Genomic DNA, 16,816 nt, shown 5'->3' on the forward strand with positions numbered 1-16,816 from the left:
ACACAAGCATTCCCAAGATTACCACTCTTGAAGGCCTGCTTTTTAACTTCTATCCTAACTCCCTATTTTCCTTCTTCAGGACCTCATCCCTACTCCAGGGACAAGTTATGTTATTGATAGGTCATCATGGAAACAGGCCATCTCGGCCCTTCTAGTCCATGCTGAATGCTTACTCTCACCTAGTCCCACCGACCTGCACTCAACCGATAACCCTCCATTCCTTTCCTGTCCATATACTAATTCTTTTTTAAATGACAATATCGAACCTGCCTCTACCACTTCTACTAGAAGCTCATTCCACACAGCTACCACTCTCTGAGCAAAGAAGCTCCCCCTCTTGTTACCCCTAAACTTTTGCCCCCAACTCTCAAACTCATGTCCTCTTGTTTGAATCTCCCCTAGTCTCAATGGAACAAGCCTATCCACATCAACCCTATGTATCCCCCTCATAATTTTAAATTCCTCTATCAAGTCCCCCCTCAACCTTCTACGCTCCAAAGAATAAAGAACTAACTTGTTCAGCCTTTCTCTGATATGCATCATCTGTTCATACAACCACCCACCACCTGCTCCTATGGCTTCACATGACCCTGGGGTGGGTGGGGCGGGGGCTAAGCAGGTGCTACACTTTGCCCAAGGGTGACCTGCAGGTTACTGGAGGGAAGGAGTGCCTTACACCTCCTTTGGTAGAGACGTATCCCACCGCAACACTCTAAGATAAAGGACATTTACTAAAATAACAATAAGATAAACAACACTAAATAGAAAAACAATAAGATAGAGAACATTGTAATAAAAAAACACAATAATTATAAATACATCCCATAGCTTACATACACAGCACTGATTATATGTCGATAAAGTGATGCTAGGTACAGGAATGTCTGTACGCAGGTGACTGACAGGAATTAATAAAACAGTAGTGGGGGTGTGGAAGGGTGGGTTATTGGGTGGAGCTGCTAATCAACCTAATGTTCCCTTTGGTTTCTGACTGAGTTATCCTATTAGCACAGCCTGAAAGTGTACTCTGAATTTACTCAATCAGCCAGTGACATTCTAATAAATTTGTGATAGATCATCAATTAAAAAAACAACAATGTTGAATTAAAAGCAATTAATTACCTGCTGCAGTCTATTTCTTTCGCCATTTCTATCTGGAATGTAATAATATGCTTCTTAATCCTTGCATTTGTTATTGATTTGTCTCACTAACTCCATTCATGTTACAGCATCTACTATGTTCATGGTCTTCTGCTGCTGTAGCCCATCCACTTCAAGGTTTGACGTGTTGTGTGTTCAGTGATGCTCTTCTGCATGCCACTGTTGTAATATGTGTTTGTTTGAGTTACTGTTGCCTTGCTGTCAGCTTGAAACAGTCTGGCCATTCTCCTCTGACCTCTCTCCTTAACAAGGCGTTATCCCCAACAGAATTGCCGCTTACTGGATTTTTTTTGTTTTGTTTATTTTTGCACCATTCTCTGTAAACTCCAGAGCCTGTTGTGTGAAAACCCCAAGAGATCAGCAGTTTCTGAGATACTCAAACCACTCCTTCTGGCACCAACAATCAATTCCACAGTCAAAGCCACTTAATCACATTTCTTCCCCATTCTGACATTTGGTCAGATCAACAACTGAACCTCTTAATCATGAATGCTTGTTTTTCCTGCACTGAGTTACTGCTACATGATTGGCTGATTAGGTTCTTGCATTAACGAAGTGTACTTAATAAAGTGGCCACTGAATGCATTCAGACAGAGTAAGATAGACAGATAAAGACTGAGACAGAAAAATGGAGACAGTGATTGATCAAACAGGAAGAGCAGACCAGAGCCAAAAATAAATTAGTCAGGGAGAGATATAGCACAGAAACAGGCCCTTCATCCCATCGAGTCCATGCTGACTATTCAACACTAATCCTAGAATTATTTAATTCACTCCACATTCCCAGCTTCTCACAGATCCCACCCCTCAGCCACACACCAGGCGCAGTATAGGGTGACCAGTTTATCCATCTACCACCCCCTCCCCTCACCCAGGGAAGTGGGCGGAAACCAGAGCACCCGGCCCAATCTCATGGTCACAGGAACAACGTGCAAACTCCACATAGAGGAGGCTGGAGGTTAGTATCACAAATGGGTCACTGGAACAGTGAGGGCAGTGCACCTCTGGGTCACCCATTTCACAGAAAATGTCCTCAACAATAAATTAGTCACAATGTGAAGTCTGAAACAAATATGTTGGATGTGACTGACATGTCTTGATGAATTTACCCTGAGGTTTACATATTCTCTAGTTTGCAAATGTTATTGCAATGCTGTCAGCTTGGGGTGATGTACATGTATACGTGCAATATAAATACAGAATCCAATGTTCCCTCAGATAGGTGTCTGAGTGATGTAATAGTGACATAAGGATGTAATGCTGAGGCTTTGGGCAGGCAGCACTTGGAGTATCCATGCAGTTAGCAGTCTGGGCCCCTTATCTAAGAAAAGATGAACTGGCATTGAAAAGGATCCAGAAGAGGTGCAAAGATAATTAGTTCCTGAACCTGGTTGCGTGGGACATAAGGTTGCTGTACCGCCTTCCTGATCGCAGCAACGAGAAGAGAGTTGGGGGAGAGGGATCCTTGATAATGGATGTTGCTGTCTTGTGGCAGTGCTCGTTGTAGATGTGGTAAGTGTTGGAGAAGACTGTTACTGTGATGGAACGGGCTATATCCACTTTTTTTTAGGCTTTTCTGCATTCATGTCCATCCCCTGTAAGCTTCCAATGCCTCGCTCAGAAAAACAGCCCCAGCCACTGCCATAAAAACACTCAAACACTATGTCTATTGTGCCTTGAGGAAGAGAGAAAAACTGTTCACCTAGTTTCAAATAGGTAACACTTTATTTTAATCACTAAACCCCTGTCTACAATCTTCAGTGAGGAAATATCATTTCCATACCCACTGTCAGTATATCTCAGGGTCTTCATGTTTAAATCTAGTTTTTTCTCACTCTTTTAAGCTACAGCAAGTGCAAACCCATGCTCCAATGACAGGTTTCCAATGCAGGTTTCAGCTTAGCAAACCTTCCTTGATCAGATTGTAGTGTATTTACACTTTTTCTTAAATAAGATGAAAACTATTCACAACTAATAAATATATTATCTATTTGTTTTGTTTTTTCTGTATTTGCGCAGTATATCATCTTTTGCACGTTGGGTGTTTGTCTTTGAGTGTAACTTTTCAATGATTCCTTTATGCTCTTTGTGTCTGATCTGAATGCCTACAAGAAAACGAATCACAGGAAATCATGGAGGAAGCGATTCCTGTGGAAAGCAGAAAGTGAGAGGGTGATAAAGATATGTTAGTAGTAGGATCCCTTTGGAGATGGCAGAGGTTGCAGAGAACGATGTGTTGGATGCAGAGGCTCATGGTGTAGTAGGTGAGGACAAGAGCAACTTTATCACTGTTGAGTCGGTGAGAAGATGCATTCAACTTGCATTCAGAGACATTCAACTTGTTGCCTCTTGCTCCCCACCACCAAAACATGACCTCCAACATTATGAGCTTCTATTTCCCCAATAACATGGAGGAGGGAAATTTTAACAGGACCACAGATGGTGCAAATATAAAAAAAAGTGGGAACATTTAGCAGGGTGGGTGATATTTCTGAAAGAGAAACAGAATATTTCAGAGTGGAGAACTTCGGTCAGAACAGTGATGAAGTTAATGTTGAAGTTGTAGAGAAGGTGGGGAAGGGGTGGATAGGATAAAAGGAACAGTTCTGATAGGGTGGGGTTGAGGTGATAAGCTTAATGTTGTACCTTATGCAAGCAATGGAAGAAAATTGGAATGTTCAGCAATGTCCACATCCCAAAAAATTAGTAAACGCATATAAAATCATGTTCTGTCCAAGTGAACGGAGGGTTAATGTATGAAAAGTGTTTGATTGGTCTGGGCTTCAACTCACTGGTGTTTAGAAGAATGAGAAGGGAAAATGTCATTGAAAATTATCGAATATTGAAAGGGTGAGATAGAGTGGATTTTCAGAGGATGTCTCCTATTGTGGGAGAGCCCACTGCAGCTCCTCAAAGGAGACTACAAACTCCTAGAATTCAGGCTAGCCCTGTACTGGGACGTGATTCAGTTTCTGAGGACTTGGAGAATGAGGTGATATTGATAGATGATGTGTTGGAACAGGGTGTACAGAATCTTGAGCACATCCTTGACTGCATACCTTCTGGAACTGAGACTGTAGCACCTGTGACTGATGATACAGGGTCAGATGTTGGTGGCCCTCCTGTTGTGGTACCCCACAGGAGTAAAAGAGTAAATGCTGGACAGCACTGTAACCCACATCACAAACCAAGGTCAGTCCTAGATGTGGCCTCCATAAGTCCTGCAGCTGTGTCACAGATACTGGCTAGAGCAAGTTCAGAAGCAATCAAAGAGGTTAAAAGTACCTTTAAAGTGAGTGAATAATCGAGGATGCTTACCATTTCTCTGACTGATTTTTATTGTTAAAGTGCCCTTCTGTATGCACCCCGGTAAGCTAAAATAGCTGACTGTGCTTTTAAGAGAAAATGGTGACATCATTATCTACATGTGGAGTAGAAACAGGAGTTACAATGTTCTAGAAGGATGGACATCCAGTCCCGGGAGCTGCTTCTTTTCCCCCCAGGAACACTGCCCATATGGTGAGGAAAGATCTTCACAAGAAGGGTGTCAGTGCTGGATAGCGTGGTCGTGCCAAGTTCCTCATTGGCCTAGTGTCATGCACTAGGAGAATTTGTTTCAGGGTCTAGCCTATATGTGTTTGGAAATTAAATACCTGTGTGCCAAAGTGAGTGTACATCTTAATTAAGATGAGATATATTTATTCATATTCTCGACATTGTGTACAAGGTACAGGGTTGGTGGGACTCTGATGTTGTTTGTATTTTTTTTAGAATTGCCACTACCGTATTGCTTTTGTATATTTTGTTTAATTTATTTTCATACTGCATACGTAACTAGTTGACAAACAAGTGTGTGGACTGAAGTTAAGCTGAGATTGTAACAGCAGGAACTGTGCATTTCTTTAAATTCATTTTGTTCTTTTTATTTTGATACCCTCTTTCTGCATTAAAACATCTAAAACAGATAAAGGAATTAAGACCATAAAAAAGTGTTTGTTGTCCTGAGTGTATCCCACCCTACAAAATGTCTGGCCCTGATTACTTTATACACCTCTACAATTTCATTCTTCAGTCTCATGGATCTATTCTTGTGTAGTATTTAAGCTAATTCAGCGAACCTCGGAGCTGTCCTCTCACTACTCTCCCGCACTCAGCTCCATCTGCTTATATTTATTTTACCGAACTGATGTAGCAATGACTGTCACTACACAGAAAGTGGTGGATACAGCCCAGACTATCACAGATTCAGATTCAAACTTGCAGTATTTATCATATGTACATCAAAACATAGAGTGAAATGTGTTATTTGTGTTAACAACCAACGTACTAAAGATGAGCTAGGTGAAGCATGCAATTGTTGCCGCGTATTCAGGCACCACCATTGCACGACCACAGGCAACAATGCCATGTTGCAGGAACAGGTATTTACAAAGTTAAAATATGTTTTCAAGTTAGGCAGCACAGTTGTGCAGCTGATCATCACTCTGCCTCACACCATAGACCTGGGTTCGATCTCCACACGCTGTCTGTGTGTGGAGTTTGCATGCTCTCCCTGTGACCGCATTCTCCCCCCCACCCCTCGAGTGTTTTGATTCCACCCACATCCCACCAAAGAACATGTTGGCCAGCGGGCTAATTGGCCTATGACAAAACTGCCCACAAGTGTGTGAGTGAGTGGTAGAATCCGGGGGAAGTTGACAGGGATTAGTGTAAATAGGTCAGCATGAGGTTGATGGGCCCAAGGGCCTGTTTCTCTGCTCTGCATTGCTGACCGCTCACTAAAAACCATAATTAAAAATATTGACATAAATATTAAAAATATTGACATAAATATTGAAATAAGTATAATAAAATTACTACTGCACTTAGAACATTTAGAAAAATACACTTCATAACAAGGGCACAGCTTTCTCCAAAATCCACTGTTCACAGACGTCACATAAAACACTCTTCAAGTGTATGAACAGCTGCTACACAGGACTCAGCACCTCAATGTCTGGTGGCAGCAGAATCTTTCCCCATGGAGCCTCTGCTCAGTGTTTGTGCTGAGTTACACTGCATCCGTCAATACACACTTCTGCAGCATTCCCTCCACAGACATCTCGCTGTGCTGGAGGGCCAACAAAATTCTGCCAGACAAAAGGGCTCTTGGTGTTTGGTTTCAACCCACTTTCGGGATGAGGGAGGGAACCAGAGCAGAATACACAGTCGTGAGGTACAATGATTATAGACTCTGAGCTCAGCAAGTTTGGAGGCCAAAGGCCCAAATGTGTGCAAGTCTGGTACCATGGCCTAGAGGTCAGAAGCCCAGAGGCTGCCTGTCCTGGGGTTAGAGGGCCACCACTGCCTCTGAGTTTGGAGGAACAACACTTCATATTCTGACTGCATAGCTTTCAACCTGACAGCATGAACACTGATTTCTCAAATTCCTGGTAATTTCCCCCCTCCACCTTGTCTCATCTTCCATTCCCATCTTGGCTTCCCTCTCACAGTTTCTCTTCACACCTGACCATCACTTCTCTCTGCTCTTCTTCCTTCCCTTCCTCCAGTTGTCCACTCTCCTCTCCTATCAGATCCTTTTTTCTTCAGCCCTTGACCTTTTCCCCCTATCACCTCCCAGCTTTTCACTTCACACCCTGCCCTTCTCCACACAGCCATGTTCCTCCCCCAAACCTGGCTTTACCTATCACCTTGTACTCCTTCTCCTCCTCTTATTCTAGATTCACCCTTATTTCTTTCGAGTCCTGATGAAGGGTCTCAGCCAAAAGTATCTGCTCTTTATTCCTTTCCATAGATGTTGCCTGACCTGCTGAGTTCCTCCAGGTAGGGGTGTGTGTGTGTGTGTGTGTGTGTGTGAGATGGACAGATGGAGGAGTGGGAGAGGGGAACCAGTGGGGGTGGTGTGTGTGTGTGTGTGTGTGTGTGTGTGTGTGTGTGTGAGATGGACAGATGGAGGAGTGGGAGAGGGGTCAACCAGTGGGGGTGGTGTGTGTGTGTGTAAATATTTCAAGATTCAAGACTGTTTTGTCATTTCCAATACAGAAATGTTAAGGCGAACAGAATTATTGTTACTCCAGATCCAATACAGCACAAAAATCAATAAGGTACAGAACACAATAATAAAAACACACAATAAATATAAATACACAAGCTGGCATATTATACCTAGATTGACTGTGTTTCTAGGCACAGGAGTGTGACAAGAGGATATAAAGAAGGCATGGGAGTCTGGAGAGGTGAATTAGAAAGCAGAAGTGTTGATAAGCCTTACTGAGGGGTAATGTAGTTGAGTCACGATGTAACCCAGCTCTATCAACTGACTTAATGACACTTAATTTTGTTTGTATATAAGTGGAGGAACCAATCGGGGGTGTTCAAACATTCAAAAACCTGTTCAACACATCATCAGTAAAATATGACCCAATGTGGCTTGAATATAATTCTGACTGACTTCAGAATAAGTTGGGAGATTTTACAAATCTCTGCTTTTATTTCAGGGGATGGTTGATGCTTTGCTGCTGCTTGTGTGTGGGAAGAGGAAATGGGGGATTTGGGCTGTAACGATTTTCTGTCGTTTCATTTTTTGCATTTTTTTCCTGCCATTTTGTGGACGTCTGCGAAGAGAAAGAATTTAAGGTTGTATACTGTACACATTCTCTGATATTAAATGGAACCATTGAACCATTGACATCAGGTATGTCTAGTGGAGTGTTCCACAAAGCTAGTTTTGATGTGGGAACAATTATTGGCTTGGAATTTTCTGGCAAAGTGGTGGGAGAAATTTAATGGAATTCAGTGTTATGAATGTGCTTCTCCTCCAGTGAGGAGTGAATGGAGTACGAGCTGGCAGTTGATTAGGTGAGAGAGAAGGTGGGTGGGGGAGCGTGAACAAAGAGAGAAGGTGAGAAGTGATGGGTGGACCATGGAGAGGGGAAAGGAGGAGGAGAACCAGGGGGAGGTGATTGACAGGTGTGGAGTTGGGGCTGAGAGGGTAATCAGAATGGGGAATGGAAAAAGAGTGAAGGTTGGGGGGAGCAATGACTGAACGATGGAGGAATCGATGTTCGTGCCATCAGACTGGAGGTTACCTAGACTGAATGTGTTGCTTCTCCATCCTGAGTTAGGCCTCATCATGGTAGTGGAAGAGACCAAGGACAGACATATCAGAATTGTTTACTGTTTTCTCTTGTCTTTATGATCCAATCACGATTTCCTTATCTTAATTACCTTTTTTTGCACTGAATATCTGCTTCTCTCCCACTTCAGTTTTCAAATAAAATTCCCATTCACGGAAGAGGTTCTGACACCACCAGGATTGCAGATGTCCCAAACTTTTGGCAGGATAGTAATTAAAACTTCTAACAGGAAAACATTTGTGTAATGGTAAACATAAATGACTGACCAAAAATAACATCTCACATTTGGCATTGATAACAATAGTGTAAAACATAACATTATCTAAATTCCAGTTAAACTCAGCTGTTCTTACTTAGTAATACTGTGATGCTTTGACTCATGATAGCAGACACACTCTAAAATAAAATAATTCATATTAGATACATCAATGTACAATGTTAGGGAAAAGCACAGTAAGAGGCACTTAATATTCAACTTCAAGTTTATCATTTAACCATACCTGAGTACCCAAATGAAACAGCTTTCTTCTGGGGCCAAGTTGCAACAAACAGTACGGACAGCAATATATAGTTCAAGGCATATATAGTACACATCTCCCTCCACCCAAGCCCACCTCCACCCCCACCAATGCACAAGGAAAGCAGGCTTGCAGCAATTTATGTAACCAATTTTGTGACTGCAAAAGAATCACCTAAGACAATCCTTCACGACTAGACAGCCAATGTCTTTTGCACACCAACTCTGAATGCTTCCTGTAGCAGGCAGTGACACGAACTGCAGCAGGGCCAGCTGCTTCACTGATGAGCAGCTCACTAATGGGATAGACCTGCAGTACGTAAAGTTCTTAATGGTGCAAAGAGCCTGCCATCTTCCCAATGAGCCGTATACCTTCATGGGACCAATTATCCTACCAACCCAAGTATCCTTGGGAAGTGGGGAGAAACGAAAGCACTGGAGGAAACCCATGCATCATGGGGAGTCTGTACAGGCACCTTAGTGATGGGAATTGAACCCGATTCACTGCCACTGCAATAGTGTCACACTAACCATAGCTGCAGTAAGTATTCTCAGCTGTAAATGTGCAGGAGATCGTCATTATCGTCGTGGCTATCCCTCGAGGTCAAGGATGATGAGCGAAGACGCCTGTGCGTGTATTTGTTTAATGTGTGCTTGATGTTGCACTGCAAGAAGCACACAATACTTCACAAATTAACCAACTGATTCCAATGGCGTGGAAACCATGACGACTGGAGCTGATGGATTAATTGTAGCCTTCATCCGTCTTCATAGCCGTTGAGTTCAAAGTAGCTTCGCCCACCTGTTCCACCATTGAGGTCTTGGTTGGATTGCTCTTTGTCAGGGACCTCACACTTGACCTTACCGCCATGGGTGACCCTACCAGGAGCATAGCTCCAGACGGCATCGCTCTCGGGATCTCAGGACCACACAAGCTTCTCCACCACGACAAGGTGACAATCCATGGAGAAGGAGATGCAAAATAATGTGCACATCTAATTTCAAGTATCTTGGCTCTGGCGGGGCAGTGCTGTCAAATAACCCAAAATATCACCAGTTCCACCAACACGAGTGAATCTGCAGATGCTGGAAATAAATTGTGTTTTTATTCAGTTCCACCAATGAAGCTTAACATGCTGGGTTCCTCTCCGCAATGTATTGTAACAATCTCTTCACGCCTGTTCAGGAAACCAGAGAGCGTAGGGTCCTGAGGATTTTAGAACAACTGAATTTAGTAATTGTTTAACAAGAGTCGTTAATCATTTAGTTTTCCTTGTGTTTTTTTTCTCAAGTGACACGCTCTTTGTAATGTGGTGTCCTGGTGCTTTCTGTTTAAAACTAGTAAGTGGGGGGGGAGGAGACGAACTGGAAATATAAGGATGGAGTCAAAGGGAAAGAGAGAATAAGAAAAGTAAAGAAAGACATCAGAATTGACGGGGCAGAAAGCTCAGGAAGGGATCGGAGAGGAATAGCCAAGAGGAATAGGGACCAATGTGAGAAGTGAGGGGAGTAATGGATTAATAGTATTATATATGAATGCATGAAGTATAAGAAATAAAGTGGATGAGCCTGAGGATCAGTTGGAAATTGGCAAGTATGTTGTTGTAGGAATAATAGAGACATGGCCTCAAGAGAACCAGGGCTGGGAAATGAATATTCAAGGGTATACATCCTATCAACAGGACAGACAGGTGGGCAGAAGTGGTGGGATGGCTCTGCTGGTGAGGAATGAAATTCAGTCCCTTGCGAGGGGTGACATAGAATCAGGAGATGTAGAGTCAGTATGGATAGAACTGAGAAATTGTAAAGGCAAAAAGACCCTAATGGGAGTTATCTACAAGCCCCCAAATAGTAGCCTGGATATAGGGTGCAAGTTGAATCAAGAGCTAAAATTAACATATCACAAAGGTAATGCTACGGTTGTAATGGGGGATTTCAAAATGCAGGTAGACAGGGAAAATCAGGTTGGTACTAGACCCCAAGAAAGGGAGTTTGTGGAGTGCCTCCGAGATGGATTCTTAGAGCAGCTTGTACTGGAGCCTACCAGGGAGAAGGCAATTCTGGATCTAGTGTTGTGTAATGAACCGGATTTGATAAATGAACTCGAGGTAAAGGAGCCATTAGGAGTTAGTGACCATAATATGATAAGTTTTAATCTACAATCTGAGAGGGAGAAGGGATAATCGGAAGTGTCAGTATTACAGTTGAGCAAAGGGGACTATGGAACCATGAGGGAGGAACTAACCAAAGTTGACTGGAAGGATACCCTAGCAGGGATGACAGTGGAACAACAATGGCAGGTATTTCTGGGAATAATACAGAAGGTGCAAGATCAGTTAATTCCAAAGAGGAAGAAAGATTCTAAGGGGAGGGGGGCAACCATGGCTGACAAGGGAAGTCAAGGACAGTATGGAAATAAAAGAGAAGAATAACATTGCAAAGATAAGCGGGAAGCCAGAGGATTGGGAAACTTTTAAAGAGCAACAGAAGACAACTAAAAAGGCAATATGGGGAGAAAAGATGAGGTATGAAGGTAAACTAGCCAAGAATATAAAGGAGGATAGTAAAAGCTTCTTTAGGTATGTGAATAGCAAAAAAATAGTTAAGACCAAAACTGGGCCATTGAAGACAGAAACAGGTGAATTTATTATGGGGAACAAGGAAATGGCAGACGAGTTGAACAGGTACTTTGGTTCTGTCTTCACTAGGGAAGACAGACAATCTCCCAGATGTAATAGTGGCCAGATGACCTAGGGCAACAGAGGAACTGAAGGAAATTCATATTAGGCAGAAAATGGTGTCGGGTAGACTGATGGGACTGAAGGCTGATAAATCCCCAGGGCCTGATGGTCTGCATCCCAGGGTACTTAAGGAGGTGGCTCTAGAAATCGTGGACGCATTGGTAATCATTTTCCAATGTTCTATAGATTCAGGATCAGTTCCTGAGATTGGAGAACAGCTAATGTTATCCCACTTTTAAGAAAGGAGGAAGAGAGAAAACAGGGAATTATAAACCAGTTAGCCTAACATAAGTGGTGGGGAAGATGCTAGAGTCAATTATAAAAGATGAAATAGTGGCACATTTGGATAGCAGTAACAGGATCGGACTGAGTCAGCATGGATTTATGAAGGGGAAATCATGCTTGACTAATCTTCTGGAATTTTTTGAGGATGTAACTATGAAAATGGACAAGGGACAGCCAGTGGCTTTAGTGTACCTGGACTTTCAGAAAGCCTTTGATAAGGTCCCACATAGGAGATTAGTGGGAAAAATTAGAGCACATGGTATCAGGGGTAGGGTACTCACGTGGATATAAAATTGGTTGGCAGACAGGGAACAAAGAATAGGAATTAACGGGTCCTTTTCAGAATGGCAGGCAGTGACTAGTGGGGTACCACAAGGCTCGGTGCTGGGACCGCAGCTATTTACAATATACATTAATGATTTAGAGGAAGGGATTAAAAGCAACATTAGCAAATTTGCAGATGACACAAAACTGGGTGGCAGTGTGAAATATAATGTTAGGAGAAGGCAGGGTGACCTGGACAGGTTGGGTGAGTGGGCAGATGCAGTTTAATGTGGATAAATGTGAGCTTATACACTTTGATGGCAAGAACAGGAAGGCAGATTACTATCTGAATGCTGTCAAGTTAGGAAAAGGGGAAGTACAACGAGATCTAGGCGTCCTTGTTCATCAGTCACTGAAAGTAAGCATGCAGGTACAGCAGACAGTGAAGAAAGCTAATGGCATGTTGGCTTTCAGACCACACCTTGAGTATTGTGTTCAGTTTTGGTCTCCAAATTTGAGGAAGGACATTCTTGCTATTGAGGGAGTGCAGCATAGGTTCATGAGGTTGATTCCTAGGATGGCGGAACTGTCATATGTTGAAAGATTGGAGCGACTGGGCTTGTATACACTGGAATTTAGAAGGATGAGAAGGGATCTGATTGGAACATATAAGATTATTAAGGGATTGGACACGCTAGAGGCAGGAAACATGTTCCTGATGTTGGGGGAGTCCAGAACCAGAGGTCACAGTTTAAGAGTAAGGGGTAGGCCATTTAGAGTTGAGGAAAAGCTTTTTCACCCAGAGAATTGTGGATCTATGGAATGCTCTGCCTCAGAAGGGAGTGGAGGCCAATTCTCTGGATGCTTTCAAGAAAGAGTTAGATAGAGCTCTTAAAGATAGCGGAGTCAAGGGATCTGGGGAGAAGGCAGGAACCAATTACTGATTGTGGATGATCAGCCATGATCACATTGAATGGCGGTGCTGACTCAAAGGGCCGAATGGCCTACTCCTGCACCTATTGTCTATTGTCTAAATCTCTCAGGTTTGTTTTGATAGGCTCAGGGATTGCGTGTCACTTGTATTATTGAAGCAGACACCCAATCGGCACTAATGGCGGGATTCTAGTTTTGAGAATGTTGTGTCTTGTGGGGTCGCTCAGCCGAGCCTCTGATGCTCTATTGGAATTATTGTGAATAAAATCTGGTCACCATTGGCATCTGATTTCCATTCACAACTTGGGTTCCGATATTGCCAGCGTGCATCATGACATGTCTGGCTATGCGATTGATGGAGATTATTAGAAGAAGCAAGTGAATATCATTCATTGCCTCCATTCTCAAGTGGCCCTTGATTCATTCCTATCTGTTCCTGAAATTAATACAATTCATTTGTAAGGTGCAATAACAATATCCCCACAGAAACAATCAGTACTTAGACAGAGTCGGATAGACAGGAAAATACACACAGTGAAATGGAGTATCAGAGAGTCACAGAGCACAGACACAAGCCCTGTGGACCAACTAGTCCAGGTCGAGCAAGACGCCCACCCAAACTAGTCAGCTAGTTCCATTAGCCGGCATTTAACGCATATCCCTACAAATCTATCCATCTGTGTGTCTCTGTCTTTTAAAAGTTGTTAATGTTCCTGCCTTATCCATTCTCGTTGGCAGCATATTCCATAAATGGACCACTCTCTGGGTGAAAAAATAGCTTCTTGGGTCCCTACTAAATCTCTCTCCTCGAACGTACCTGTGCCCTGTAATTATGGACTCCCTATCCCTGGGATAAGTGCCAGCCAGTAGTGCAGTGGCATCAACACCAGACATGCATTGGTGTGATGCAAATACAGTAGGTGTGTACTCCTTTCCTTTCTTCCATGGTCCAAACTCCTCTCCTTTCAAGCTCCTTTTTCTCCACCCCTTTCCCTCTTCCATCGATCACCACCCAGCTTCTCACTTCGCACCATCGCCCCCACCCCCAACCTTTTCCCTTACCTGGCTTCACCTATCGCCTATCAGCTTGGACTTTCCCTCCTCCTTCCCATCTTCTTATTCCCCCTTCCTTTCCAGTGCTGATGAAGGAATCTTAACCCATAACTTTAACTGTTTATTCCTTTCCATGGATGCTCTTTGACCTGCTAAGTTCCTCCAGCATTTTGCTGTGTTGCTCTAGATTTCTAGCATCTACGATTCTAGTGTGTGGTGCGTGATGTTATTAACTGTATCCAATATTCCCCCGATATGTGTCCATAAGATTATTAGCCCAGCCTGAAAGCACACTCTGGGTATATTCAGTCTACCATTGACATTCTAAATTCATAATAAACCAGCATTAGATCTTAAATTTTAAAAAAACCTACAACATTGAACTAAAGGATTAATTACCTGTGGTGTTCCTTCATTGTTTCATTCACTGCTTGAACTGCTACCTCCTAAATTGAAATAAAATGTCTTTTAGTCCTTTAGTCATTTATACTATTAAACGATTTATAACTGCCTGCGATTTATTGTTGTGCTTTTGTCCATTGGCAAGTGTCTTCCATTGTTATTTGAACAGTCAAAGCTGATGGTATATCTAGCTAACAGGCATAAGGAAGGTGCAGGTCCTGACAGTGGAAATGACAAAACATTCAAAAATCTTAACACTTCACCTACCAGGTCCTGCACAGGATTTTGAGGAGAATTTGTTTTTCATTAGAAATCTGGTACAGTGGCTGGACGGAATCTCTTGGAATTGGAGAGGAGTCAGGACACCATCTCCTACCCAAACACTGGTGGAAGTGGGAAGATCTCTCTTTGCGTTACATGTCTGGCCTCTGTGCATGAAACTCCCTCAGAGGAACAAAAAAAGTCGTATCCTGTGGATTTCTGGGAATTATTTTATGCATCTGTGTTCTCAAATGTTAATCATTAGTGGATATTTTTGCATCCATGGTTTAAAAATTTTCGAACAGTTAGAATTCATAAGCATTTAATACCTGGGGTCTCTGATACCATGGACGAGGCACAACTCAATCACACCACTGGCCCCATCGCACAAACCTGCACTTGCCCCAGGATGTGCTGAAGATGGAATACGTGCTTCTGTTTACTTAACGTCCTGTTCCCTGAACTCTACATCCCTCCCATCCTCCTATTGAGGCTTCCAGAATTCCAAACATGAACTTCCACCACTCACCCCCTCCTGTCTGACTAATGAGATCAAGTTTACTGTCATCTGCTCAAGTACATTGAGGTACAGGTACAATGAAAACATTACTCAAAGGCACACACGTACAAACACACAGAATGTAGATAATAAACTGTACAAGAGTGAAGAGAGAGAGAGAGAGAGAGAGAGAGAGAGACCACCAAAATGTCCTAGAGCAAAGGGAATTGGGAATACTGGCCCATAATTCATTGAAAGTGGTTAGACAGAGTCATAAAGAAAGCATTTGGCACATTGTTGTTTGTAAATCAAAGTACTGAGTACAGAAGATGGGATGTTATGTTAAACCTGATGAGGCCTAATTTGGAGTATTGTGGCTGTTTTGACACCTACCTGCAGGACAGATGTAAACAAGCCTGAATTAATACAGATAAATTTTACAAGGATGTTACTGGGTCTGGAGAACCAGTGTTATAAGGAATGATTGAATAGGTTAGAACTTTTATTCCTTGGAACATAGAAGATTAAGAGGATATTTGATTTAAGTATACAAAATTATGATGGGTATAGATAAGGTAAATGCAAGCAGGCTTTTTCCACTGAGGTTGGGTGGGACTACAAACAAAGGTTGTAGGTTAAAGATGAAAGGTAAAAAATTTAAGGGGACCATGAGGGGAAACTTCTTCACTCAGAGGGTTGTGAGAGTGTGAAATGAGCTGCCAGCACAAGTGGTGTATGCAAGCTCGATTTCAACGTTTAAGAGAAGTTTGGATCAGTACATGAATGGTAGGGATATTGAGGTCTATGGGACTGGTGCAGTTCGATGGGAGTCGGCAGGTTAAATGGTTCAGCATGGACCAAATGGGCCAAAGGGCCTGTTTCTGGGCTGTACTTTATTTTTTTACTTCTAATGGGATTGAGAGCGATAAGAAATCAGCCTGATGGAATGGTGGAGTAGACTTGATGGGCCAGATAGCCCAATTCTGCTCATATGTCTTATGATCTTGTGGTTTTAACCCAGACACCAAAAGACAAAGGTCCCACGACTGACCTCTGTGGACCAGGAAACATCTCAAATCATATCCCAGCTGTAACAGGTCTACCTGAGATAATGCTCCATTCCGTTGTTGCACCGAATTACAACCCGTCCCACACAGAACACCAGGCATTTGGCCCGCAGTGTAAACAATGGTAATGTGTGATATGAAGGAACAGAACTGAGTCATTTCTAACTAAATACTGCTAGAGCTAGACATAGAGGCAACCTGTTACACAGCAACATACTCTTTTTGTCAAATATGCTTAGCTCTTCAATACTTACTCTTCCATACTATTAAAAATGAAAAGAAGATTATCGCAGCAACTATGATCAATGGGGCCACCGTGCTCCAGGTTAGATATGACACATGACAGCCTTGATCTGAAAAAGTGAAAATTGAATTGTGCAAAATCACAATGAGATTCTCAGCATGAGAAATTTAACAGTATTATTATTATTGGTTTATTATTGTCAAGTGTATTTACATACCCATCGTCCTGACTCCAGAACTTAGTTCCTTGACTA

At 42.6% G+C, this 16,816-nt stretch overlaps 1 protein-coding gene across 1 annotated transcript in view; it reads right to left on the reverse strand.

Annotated features, from left to right (window-relative positions):
* Positions 1–565: 565 nt before the first annotated feature.
* Positions 566–16,816, reverse strand: part of LOC132387452 (uncharacterized) — a 45,101-nt gene continuing 28,850 nt past the window's right edge. The window contains exons 8-10 of the mRNA XM_059959809.1: positions 16,574–16,672; positions 14,490–14,536; positions 566–10,021 (exon numbers count right to left, since the gene is read on the reverse strand). Coding sequence (XP_059815792.1) covers positions 14,511–14,536; positions 16,574–16,672 — 125 coding nt within the window. The 3' untranslated portion in view covers positions 566–10,021; positions 14,490–14,510. The remainder of the gene's footprint in view (positions 10,022–14,489; positions 14,537–16,573; positions 16,673–16,816) is intronic.

The sequence above is a fragment of the Hypanus sabinus genome, unplaced genomic scaffold (assembly GCF_030144855.1).
Source record: "Hypanus sabinus isolate sHypSab1 unplaced genomic scaffold, sHypSab1.hap1 scaffold_1872, whole genome shotgun sequence".
Lineage (NCBI taxonomy): Eukaryota > Metazoa > Chordata > Chondrichthyes > Myliobatiformes > Dasyatidae > Hypanus > Hypanus sabinus.